This window comes from Bombina bombina, chromosome 3 (assembly GCF_027579735.1).
Source record: "Bombina bombina isolate aBomBom1 chromosome 3, aBomBom1.pri, whole genome shotgun sequence".
In the NCBI taxonomy this organism is placed as follows: domain Eukaryota; kingdom Metazoa; phylum Chordata; class Amphibia; order Anura; family Bombinatoridae; genus Bombina; species Bombina bombina.
Genome location: NC_069501.1, coordinates 862675049 through 862687449, shown reverse-complemented (window position 1 = coordinate 862687449; position 12401 = coordinate 862675049). Strand labels below are relative to the sequence as shown.

Sequence of the window (12401 nt, the reverse complement as noted above, 5' to 3'; positions counted from 1 at the left end):
AAGCATTTTCAGCCCCCGCGAGCCTAACAGCCCACAGGGAAAAAAAGTAACATTTTTAAGGTAAGAAAAAATGAATGATTCAAATGCATTATCCCAAATATGAAACTGACTGTCTGAAAATAAGGAATGTTGAACATCCTGAGTCAAGGCAAATAAATGTTTGAATACATATATTTAGAACTTTATAAACAAAGTGCCCAACCACAGCTTAGCGTGTCACAGAAAATAAGACTTACTTACCCCAGGACACTCATCTACATGTTTGTAGAAAGCCAAACCAGTACTGAAACGAAAATCAGCAGAGGTAATGGTATATATATATAAGAGTATATCGTCGATCTGAAAAGGGAGGTAAGAGATGAATCTCTACGACCGATAACAGAGAACCTATGAAATAGACCCCGTAGAAGGAGATCACTGCATTCAAAATAGGCAATACTCTCCTCACATCCCTCTGACATTCACTGCACGCTGAGAGGAAAACCGGGCTCCAACCTGCTGCGGAGAGCATATCAACGTAGAATCTAGCACAAACTTACTTCACCACCTCCATAGGAGGCAAAGTTTGTAAAACTGAATTGTGGGTGTGGTGAGGGGTGTATTTATAGGCATTTTGAGGTTTGGGAAACTTTGCCCCTCCTGGTAGGAATGTATATCCCATACGTCACTAGCTCATGGACTCTTGCTAATTACATGAAAGAAAAATTGATAATAGGAGTAAATTAGAAAGTTGCTTAAAATTGCATGCTCTATCTGAATCACAAAAGTTTAATTTGGACTAGACTATCCCTTTAATACATAAGAGGTCTGCACGGCACATGCACAATAGCAGTCTTACTCCCAAATAGGAAAATGCAGAACTGATGCCAGCAGGAAGGTACAGGTATAATTCATATAACTGAGCAGTATTAAAATGAAACTATGGAACTCAGCTTTGCGATGGTCATATCAAAAACCCAAAGTAGCCTGAGAACAAGCTGTAGATTTAAAAGGGTCCAGAGTGTCATATGAAACCCTATAATGAAACTGATTAGCAACATGAATAAGGTTGCATAATTTAACATTAAGGGCTAGATTACAAGTGAATCGCTAATTTATTCACGCGTGAATTTGGCCGTTTGTGATCGCGTAATAAATAACCAGCAATTACAAGTGGCTGGTTATTGCTACCGCATTTTTTATTTTATTTATTTAATGACTGCACTAGGCAGTTTTTGGGGGTAAAGTTGGCCGCTGTGGGGTGTTTGAAAAAAACAAAAACGTCACTGATAAGTGCCTTTACATAGTGGTCTATGAGAACTGTGTGTTCCCAGTAAATGTATATAATATGTTATATATATATATATACCTACAATATATATATTTACATTTGCTGCAAGACTTAACCCCTTCGCTGTGCTACTTCTCATGCCGTATCATAGGTTCCCATTGAAGCATATAGATGCACACTCTTGTGAGCACAATGCTTCCTTGCAATGTGAATGCATTGCATGCACTGGTATTACAAAGTAGAGCTCAAATATTGCTTAGGCAAAAGCGAGATTTTGCGCTCCACTTGTAATCTGGCCCTTCAGATATTTTAGTGGTTAAACAAGCTTATATGTCTGAGGAACACTTAGAAAACTACAGCACGTTCTTTCACCATCACTTATAGCTGAGGAATGTAGCACCTGAGATTGTCCCAACAAATAACAGAATTAGCAAACCACTTTCTCTTACGGTGACCAGCTGAAGTGTTCTTTACTAATGAGGCAATCCCTTTAGGCCTCTATTCATTCATGAAAGTTTAGCACATGAAGGTATATGTAAAGAAAAGGACATTATGATGTAGCTATGGAAAAGAACAGGTAAGTTAACAAATGAATGAGCAGCTGATTCAGATATCTGAAAATCTGGCCTACAGGGGGCCCAAGATGTAGAATTGAAGAACCCTGACATTGAACATGTCCTATTTTAACATCATTAGAATTATGGGGAGCGCTTTTAGCATTTTTTGTATTTTCATTTTTAAATATTAAGCAGCAATATTTATCTTCATAGCCTTTATACAAACACAGATAATAAGTCTGATTTTAGTAAATAGGAACAGTGACAATTTAGAAACTGTACCTAAACACTGAAGCAAACCACATTTTTTTGGGGGGGTTAACACCATGACAGAATGCAAAAAGATATACAAGTATTTATTTTAAAAATCTATTTTACTTTATATTTAATTTTTATAGTTAATAAGTTCTTAGGGAGTAAAGTCAAAAACAAAAATTATGCTTACCTGATCATTTCATTTCCATCTGTCGGAGGAGAGTCCACTGCTTCATTCATTACTTGTGGGAATTAAGAACCTGGCCACCAGGAGGAGGCAAAGACACCCCAGCCAAAGGCTTAAATACCTCCCCCACTCCCCTCATCCCCCAGTCATTCTGCCGAGGGAACAAGGAACATTAAGAGAAATATCAGGGTATAAATGGTGCCAGAAGAATAAAATTAAATTTAGGTCCGCCCACCGGAGAAACGGGCGGGAGCAGTGGACTCTCCTCCCACAGATGAAAATTAAATTATCAGGTAAGCATAATTTATGTTTTCCTTCTTAATGGGAGGAGAGTCTACTGCTTCATTCATTACTTGTGGGAACAAATACCCAAGCTCTAGAGGACAATGAATGAAAAAAATGGGAGGGCAAAAGGAGGCGGACTCTAAACTGAGGGCACCACAGCCTGCAGAACCTCTCTCTCAAAAGCTGCTTCCGCCGAAGGAAAAACATAAAATTTGTAAAATTTTGCAAAAGTATGTAAGGAAGACCAAGTCGCCGCCTTACAAATCTGCTCCATAAAAGCCTCATTCTTAAAGGCCCAAGAAGAGGCGACAGCCCTAGTTGAGTGACCAGTAATCCTCTAAGGAGGCGGATAATGCTCCTCAACCAAAAAGACAGTGAAGTGGAGAGGCCCTCTGCGCTTCCGTGAATACACAGCAAATAAAGACGAAGTCTGTCTGAATTCCTTCATGGCCTGAAGATAACACTTCAAGGCCCGAACCACGTCCAAATTATGAAGCAACCTTTCCTTTGACGAAGAAGGGTTAGGACTCAAGGAAGGAACTACTATTTCCTGATTGATGTTACGATTCAACACGACATTGGGAAGAAAACCCAATCCAGTGCGAAGAACAGTCTTATCAGCGTGAAAAATCAGGTAAGGAGGCTCACATTGCAAGGCCGCTAACTCAGAGACTTTGCAAGCCGATGCAATAGCCAGTAGGAATAGGACCTTCCAGGATAGAAGTCTAATGTCAAGCGTATGCATAGGTTCAGATGGAGCTCTCTGCAAAATCTTAAGAACCAAATTTAAGCTCCAAGGAGGAGCATCATTTCGAAAGACAGGTCTGATCGTAGGCAGAGCCTGAACAAATGACTGAATATCAGGAAGCTCCGCTAGCTTCTTGTGCAACAGTACAGATAAGGCTGAAATCTGACCCTTTAAGGAACTGGCAGCAAGAACCTCCTGGAGAAAGGGCAGAATCCTGGATACCCTAACCTTGTGCCGGGGTATCCACATCCTCACACCAGGACAAGTAGGTCCTCCACACCTTATGATAGATGTGCCGAGTGACCGGCTTCCTGGCCTGAATGAGAGTATCAATCACTCTCTCCGAAAATCCTCTCTTGGCTAAGACTAGGCGTTCAATCTCCACGCAGTCAGCCTCAGAGTATCGAGATTTTGGTGAAGAAATGGACCCTGAACCAGCAGGTCTCTGCAACAGGGTAGCCTCCATGGAGGAGATGATGACATCCCCACCAGATCCACAAAGCACGTCCTCCACGGCCATGACGGAGCAATCAGAATAGCCGAAGCTTGCTCCTGCTTGATGCGGGCCACTACACGAGGTAGAAGTGGCAAGGTGGAAAAATGTAAAGTAGGTTGAACTCCCAGGGCACCGCTAAGGCATTTATCAGCTCTGCCTGGGGATCCCTGGACCGCAGCCCGTATCTGGGTAGCTTGAAGTTGAGTCTGGATGCCTTGAGGTCTATTTCCGCATCCCCCATCTGATGCAGATCTCCAAGAACACCTCGGGATGTAGAGACCATTCCCCCGGATGAAAAGATTGTCTGCTGATAAAATCTGCTTTCCAGAATGTGGATCGCTGAGAGCGAACAATTGTGGTTTTCTGCCCATTCCAGAATCCGAGATACTTCCCTCATGGCTAGGGAGATTCTCGTTCACCCCTGATGATTTATGTAAGCCACCAAGGTAATGTTGTCCGACTGGAAACTGATGAATTGGGACAACCCTAGGGGGGCCAAGCCCTCAGAGCATTGAATATCGCCTGGAGTTCCAGAATATTTATCGGTAGACTCGACTCCTCTCGAGTCCACATGCCCTGCGCCTTTCTGGGCAGAAAACAGCTCCCCATCCTGATAAACCTGCGTCCATGGTCACAATTTCCCAGGATGGTCTCAGGAAGGATGTCCCCTGTGACAGTTGTCCCGGACGGATCCACCAATAGAGGGATTCCCTTGTTCGGATGTCCAGCGATATCTGCTGGGATAGATCTGAGTGATCGCCATTTAACTGTCTCAACATGCATAACTGAAGAGGTCTGAGATGGAACCTGGCGAATGGAATGACATCTATGCTGGATACCATGAGCCCAATCACCTCCATACACCTGGCCACAGATGTCCTTGGGGAGGTCTGAAGGGCAAGACAGTTGGACGCAATCTTGGAACGTCTCTGATCTGTCAAGAATTTCTTCATGAAAATAGAATCTATTATCGTACCCAGAAATTCCACCCTGTTGCTGGGGACCAGAGAGCTCTTTCTTTCGTTGATCTTCCATCCATGGGATCGAAGGAGAAGAAGAGCCCTCGAGTGATCCTCCGCGAGACTGAAGGACAGAGCCTGGACCAGGATATTGTCTAAATAAGGGGCCACTGCAATACCTCTGGCTCTCGCAATCGTGAACAACGCTCCCAGTACTTTCGTAAAGAATCTTGGGGCAGTCGCCAGACCGAACAGTAGGGCCACAAACTAGTACTGTTGGTCCAAAAATGCGAATCTTAGGAACTTGAAGTGGTCCTTGTGGATTGGCACATGAAGGTAAGCATCCTTCAAATCTATTGTCGTCATAAACTGTCCCTCCTGAACTAGGGGTAGAATCGATCTGATCGTCTGACAGAAACTTGTTTAGGCACTTTAGGTCCAGAATTGGGCGAAATGTGCCCTCTCCTTCTTTGGGACCACGAAAAGGTTTGAATAATACCCCAGACCGCTTTCTGCTAGAGGGACTGGGGCGATAACTCAGTGAGCAGGCTTCCAAGATCCCTTGGACTGCTCGGTTTTCGCGGCAGGCTGCTGGTGTTGAGACTTGTCCAAACGAAAGGGACGAAAAGTAGAACCCTTAGGCTTATTCTTCTTATCCTGCAGTAGGAAAGCACCCTTGCCCCCATGACCGTGGATATAATAGAGTCCAAACCTAGACCAAAGAGAACCTTTCCCTGGAAGGGGAGGGAAAGTAATCTAGACTTGGAAGTCATGTCCGCAGACCACAACTTTAACCACAGAGCCCTACAGGCCAGACCAGAAAAACCTGAAGTCTTGGCATTCAGGCGAATAATCTGCATATTTGCATTACAGATGAACGAATGAGCTACCCTTAAGGCATTAATTCATTCCTGTATCTCCTCGACCATAGCTGACAGAGCGTCACACCAGTAGGTAGCAGCTCCAGCCACCGCAGCGACTGCCGCTGCTGGTTGAAAAACAAACCCTGTGAGTTGGAACATCTTCATTAACATGGACTCCATCTTTTTGTCCATGGGCTCCTTGAATGAAGAGCTATCTTCAAGCGGGATAGTCGTTCACTTAGCAAGAGTGGAGATAGCACCATCCACCTTAGGAATGGCCTCCCACAGCTCGAGCTGCGAATCCGGAATGAGGAACAGCTTTTTAAAAGAAGAAGAGGGGGAAAATGATGAGCCAAGTTTCTCCCACTCATTCTTAATAATATTAGCCATTTTAATGGGAACCTGGGAAGGTCTGTGTTACCACCCTGTCCTCGTAAACCCTATCTAGTTTATGGATCAAAGGTTCCTCCGGAAATTTCGGTTCCGGAACCTCCAACGTAGCTAGCACCTCTTTTAGCAGAAAGCGCAAATGCTCCATCTTAAACTTAAAATCTGGCTCCTCCGAAGACGGAGGCCTAGATGTCGCTGATTCCGACCCTGGATGAGCATCCTCCGAAAAGTCGGAGTCGGCCTTCATCAGCGGATAATCTGTCAGACATCTAGCCGAGTCAATGACCCCTGGGACGGATAGCTATGATTCACCTTTTGCTTGCGTTTAGCAGGGCATGGTAAGGCATTGAAGGCCGCAGACACCGCCGTCTGTAACTGCTCAGCAAAATCTGGCGGCCAAAAGACTCCTACCGAGGGAGGATTAGGATCGGCCTGGGGAGCTGCATTTGCAATTGGAGATGAATGTAGGGAACGCACCTGGCAAGATGGAGAACCCTCAGAGGTGGACGGCTCAGTTGTACTAAATACCTTAATCTTTTTAGATATTGCAATCTTATTAAAGCATGTGGAACAGAGTTGAGCAGGCAGATCAACCGGAACCTCCTCACAATAGACACAGTTGTTAGGTTTAATTAAAGAGAGAGTACCCTCTAACAAATCAGAGTCCTCCATAGCTTGCGCCTTTATTACGGACTAGATATAAACTAAACGGCACCTTTATATCCCAATGGCCGGGGCACTCACCACCTCCTATAACCCGGACAACAGAGAAAACGCTTTGTCTCCTGCAATCACCGGTCACAAAGAGGAAGTTGAAGAGGCCACACCCGGTCACATGGAGTGCCATACAGGAACCGCCCCTGCACTCAAGAGAAAAACATACCAAAAAATGCTGCGCCGATATCTCGAAAACCTAACTGTTCCACTTGGTAGAGCCTCATCTCACACATGTCGCAGCATAATAAACTGTAGACAACACAATAAACAGTAGACAACATTATGTACAAACCCCCCCCCCCCCCCCCTGTTCAATAACCTCCATTCCTGGGGTATTAACCCTTGATTCTATACAGATAAAAGGAGACACACGGTGACCCTGTCTTCTTACATTATCATATGTACATAATGAAACGATCTTACCAGAATCTACGCCGTGGAACAGGAACACGGCCTTTCAAGTGTGACAGGTTAGTAGCGTCGCTCCCGACATGGACTTGAGAGCAGAAAGCAGGCAGTAAAACTTTGCTTATAGAGCTGTTAATCTGAGTCAGGATGTTTTCGCAAAAAGACTCTCCCTGCATCCCCGGACTCTAACTTTCACCCATGCTCTCACTGAGAGGCTGACAGGACTACTTAAAACTCCAGTCCCATTGCGAGGAGTACTACCCTCCATAAGAGACTACTCCAAATCTTCCGACACTTCTCTGCCAACCTCCTGTGACAAAAGGCAAAGAATGACTGGGGGATGAGGGGAGTGGGGGAGGTATTTAAGTCTTTGGCTGGGGTGTCTTTGCCTCCTCCTGGTGGCCAGGATCTTAATTACCACAAATAATGAATGAAGCAGTGTACTCTCCTCCCATTAAGATGGAAATTAACCATTCATGATTCAAAGCATGCAATGTTAAACAACTTTCTAATTTACTTCTATTATTAAATTTGCTTTGTTCTCTAATCCTTTGTTGAAGAGTAAACCTAATAGGCCGAAATAAGCTTAGGGGCCTGTACATGTCTTTAGAATTCTATGGCAGTAGTGTTTCCAACTATGTATAGCATTGCTGCAAACATTGCTATAAGCTACCAGATGGCTAAAGACGCATGCATACTCTTGGGCTCACCTGGGTTACTCTTCAAGAAAGGATACCATGAGAACTAAGAGAAAGTGACAATAGACAAAAAAAGAAAAGTAGTTTAAAAATCCCTGCTCTATCCAATTGATTAAAGTGACAGCCTAGTCAAAATTAAACTTTCATGATTCAGATAGGGCAAGCAATTGTAAACAACTTTCCCATTTACTTTTATCATCAAATTTGCTTTGTTCCCTTGGTGGTATTTTTGAAAAGCTAAACCTAGGTAGCCTCAAACTGATTTCTAAACCGTTGAAAAACCGCCTCCTAGCTCAGAGCATTTTGAAAGTTTTTCACAGTTAGACAGTACTAGTTCATGAGTGTCATATAGATAACACTGTGCTCACTCCAGTGGAGTTATTTAGGAGTCTGCACTGGTTGGCTAAACTGCATGTCTGTCAAAAGCACTGAGATAAGGGGGCCGTCTGCAGAGGCTTAGATACAAGGTAATCACAGAGGTAAAAAGTATATTAATATAAATGTGTTGGTCATGCAAAACTGGGGATAGGGTAATAAATGGATTATCTATCTTTTTAAACAATACAAATTCTGGTGTAGACTGTCCCTTTAAGTTTACAGTCCCTTTAAGTTAAAACATTCCTCATGCTAAAAAAAATTCACTTACCGAAACAAACTCTTTTATTTTTGTTCCATTAGACAGTGCTTCAGCAGTTTCCTCTTTTGACATTTTTGTGAAAAACTTATGCAGATTATGGCCTTTCTGTGTCACGAGTGCCGCCCATAGCGCTCGAGAAACAAGAGTGTTATCCTCTGTCATTTTTCCTGTGGGATTGTTTAGAATTCCGAGTCGAGAAATGCTGCTCTTTTTCTGTAGGATAAAAAAAATATCTCCTTAATTTACCACAATAGCAAAGATATAAGAAGCTAAAAATACAGTCTATGATTATGGTTTCTACATCTTTAAACAAAACATTAGTTATTTATAATATGGGATATAAGCTTGCAGTTCATTTGTACACATTAACATACAATACAAAGCCATGTTCTGAAGGATTTTTGTTCTTGCAATTACATTTCTTATGTATAAATAAACACAATTGGAAGAGATAGAAGTTTTAGAACAAAAACAGTTCCAAGGAGCACTCCACTTCTCCAACCACTTTCCACTGATCTTCAGTTTATGATTGGCCATATCAGAGAGAGAAGGAAAATAAGGAAGAATCGGGTCTCAAAGAACAGAAAGCAGAAAAGAAAAATACTCTGCATGATCAAGGGTGGGTAATCATATGCCGATTTTTTTTTAAGATAATATAAGAAAAATCTGACTTTTTGTAATTATTTCAGCTGAGAAAGAGTGAGGAGGGGGGGGCTTTTTTTTAACAAGAAGCCAGAAAATGTCTTAACATGTACATACAATGTGATCAGCGTTAATGGGATACAAAGGTCATAATTGAAATGCACATGGGTGCATTTCAATTTTAAATATGATAATTTTTGCAGTATACTTCCATTAGCAAACATGCTTCCAGTAAAACGTATTACTGTTTCACAGCGGCATACCCACATATGCTGTCAGGGCTCTTGCACCAGTATTTTAACACCATGTTTGCTCAGAGAGTCAGCAGCGGCTTGTGTAACACAAATTAAATCTTCCCAGATGTAATACACACCAGTGCCCGCTTTCTAAGGAGGCATGGTGTACAGACCTTATAGCATATGTCTATGCCACTGAAAAAACATTAACAAATTTTACTAGAAGTACTTTAGCTAATGCTGGAAATATAGCCAGGGCCCCTGAAGACAGCCATCTTTCAACTCCATGAGGGAACTCACGCAGGAGAGAGGGGTAACTGGCAGCACTTTCTAACAATTATTAGCCACTCAATTTGAGCTTTTATACTCAACATATCTGGCAGTGCTGATACTGCACCTTCTTACCACACTTGAATTGAGCCTCAACAACGCTCTGGCTGAACAATGATGAGCCTTGAATGAATAGTGGCGCGACTGAATCCACAGCGATAGTCCCCCCACTTAGACCACAGCAGTTCAGCAGTCAATCCGACATAACGACAAACGATCCTCAACAGAGTGACAATATCCATAAAACCAGCATGACGACCTGCAGTGAATATGTAACTACCACTATATTTGTGGACATCAAGGAACATTTTAGGATTTTAGCTATGGAAGTGGAAGCATTCTTTGCCCCTAGCTGCATTACCCCTGTGGTAGCTGAATATACACCAATGACCCAGAAGCCTCAAGAAAAGAACTTGCTCTTCCAGATGAGCAGCCCTGAGCATCTCTCACGGAACCGTCTATACGAGCATATTAAATCTAGTAGATGTGAACTATGATACCCACCCGCCCTTGCTTCTAGCCGATATCAAGGTTTTAACTGAGAGTGAATTCTTCTGCATCTACAAGCTGTCAGACTGGATATCGGGTAAACCACATTGCAATGGGCTTCATAACGAACACTCATCACTGCCAGTGACCAGTACAGTCAGTAGCAGGTACGATCATGCAATAAAGAGTCTTGGCATTTTTTTGATCAGCAAACTGATTTGCTCCCTAGATCGAAGATATCCTGGAGTGTGTGTCATACAAACTGGGGTTGGTTAGGCTGTATGTGGTCCATATCGTCCAGGACTTTCCTTGACAAATATGTCATTTCTATGCCGTTCTCATATCATGACTGATAACACAGTATGTAGTATGTTGTCCTCAGAAGTGTCGCTGCACATGAAGATGTTTTCCGATTTTCTAGAGACACTTAACGATCTTGCAGGACACTGATTACAGACATCTAACTACTAGTTAACTCACTCACTTACTCTGTCAAAGCACGGGAACTGCCAGCTATGAGTTGCATGGTGATTATGAGACAGCTCCTGTTATGGCTTTTTCTATGGTATTGCTCTTACATACTGAAAGTTAGAGGTCCACTTTGATAGCCTAAGGTTATTTATCACTATCATTTAATAATATTATTTAACTATGTATAACATGTAGTAGAGAGAGGTATTAACTGGTTATTACTGTCATTGCCTGTGATATATCTATTAGCTGGTGCTTCTATACCTTTGGGCTTAGCTCCTTAACTTAATAATACAGCTCTGTTGCCTATGATACAGTTTGTATGTTTTATAATGTGCAACAGCACCTCAACCTATTGCAGCTTATTACCCTAGCTAGAATTTGTATTTACCTAATCCATCTCACGGAGCATCCTTAAATTAAAACCCTCTTTAACCAAGGTTCTCTACACTTATTATTATGGATGTTATCTTCACAATGTATGGGTGGCTATGGGGGCTGGTGCTGCTTGCTGCTGTATGTCTATACTCTCTGTTGCGCACATCTCAATGTACTACTTACCTGAATTACGGCGATTATATATACATTGATAACTTATACTAAGACCTACAGCACCTGCTCTCAAAATGTGCCCTTTTATAAACCGGAGAGTCCACCTCTATGACTACAGTAATATTTACTAAATTGGGAACCATACCCTGTCTCATGAGCCTCATAGTTCTTCTCATGTCATACCTATTACACCTAATTTAATGTTATTAGTCACCTGAGTATGTTTACTTTGGGTTTGCAGCTTTCCTTATCTAAGTCAACAGGTTTAGTTAGCATAGCTAACACCCATTCCTATGTATATCTACATTTACCTAGTTAAACGACTCTTTTAGCGGAATATCAATGTCTTAATACAGCTCACATGATAGGGTCCCAAATGTCATTTGCCCCAACTCCAAGGGAGTCCTCTTTGGGGACAACTATATCCTATAGTTTAGGGTACAACTGCTCACACAGCATTAGCTAAACCTATATATCTTTATATGACATTGTTACATGCAGTATCCCAGACATATCTTAAGGTACTATCTATATCTCAAAATCACATGCTAGGATCTACCTAGACGTCCTAACTACTTATAATCAGCCTTTCTTATAGAGCTAGTCTCGAGAGGGCCGAATCTCTATACGCAGGATTATGGACATTTATTATGTTTGGTCCACATACCCTTCAAGTATTTAGAGACAGTCAAGTTTTGTTTTACTGTTTTAATACCATTGTTATGACTGTGTATTATGCTTAAGTAACTATATCAAGTGATGTACTTTCCTTATTAACCTACATTAGTTATTGCCCTGATTAGACTTCTAGACTAGGTAATACACTGAATAGCTCTAGGCTAAACAATAAATAGTCTTTCTACCTGGCCACAGATATCTACCATTAGAAATAACCACCCCTATATTCATACTATTTACCCACCTCCCTCTCCCCTGGTTACTCTACTCTGCTGTTTGGGTTGGCCCCGCCCTCCCCCCCATCTTCCCCTATATTTTGAGCGTCTTTTGCCCGCTGATTTCCTTTCCCTCCCCTACACACTGTGGCCCAAATGTGGCCATCACAAAAGCCAACTCTTCACATCTTGTATTTTCTGGAATAGAAAGTCACTGAGTACCTTTCCTATAGATGTGGTGATTATTTCTTATTTAATATAATATAAAATGGAGTTCCATTTTCTATCGCCCAAACCCTTTTCTTTCACCTCATCAAG

At 42.2% G+C, this 12401-nt stretch overlaps 1 protein-coding gene across 1 annotated transcript in view; it reads right to left on the bottom strand.

Moving 5' to 3' along the window:
- Positions 1-12401, bottom strand: part of UGGT2 (UDP-glucose glycoprotein glucosyltransferase 2) — a 991813-nt gene that overhangs the window by 354009 nt on the left and 625403 nt on the right. Inside the window, exon 21 of the mRNA XM_053707835.1 lies at positions 8480-8683. Coding sequence (XP_053563810.1) covers positions 8480-8683 — 204 coding nt within the window. The remainder of the gene's footprint in view (positions 1-8479; positions 8684-12401) is intronic.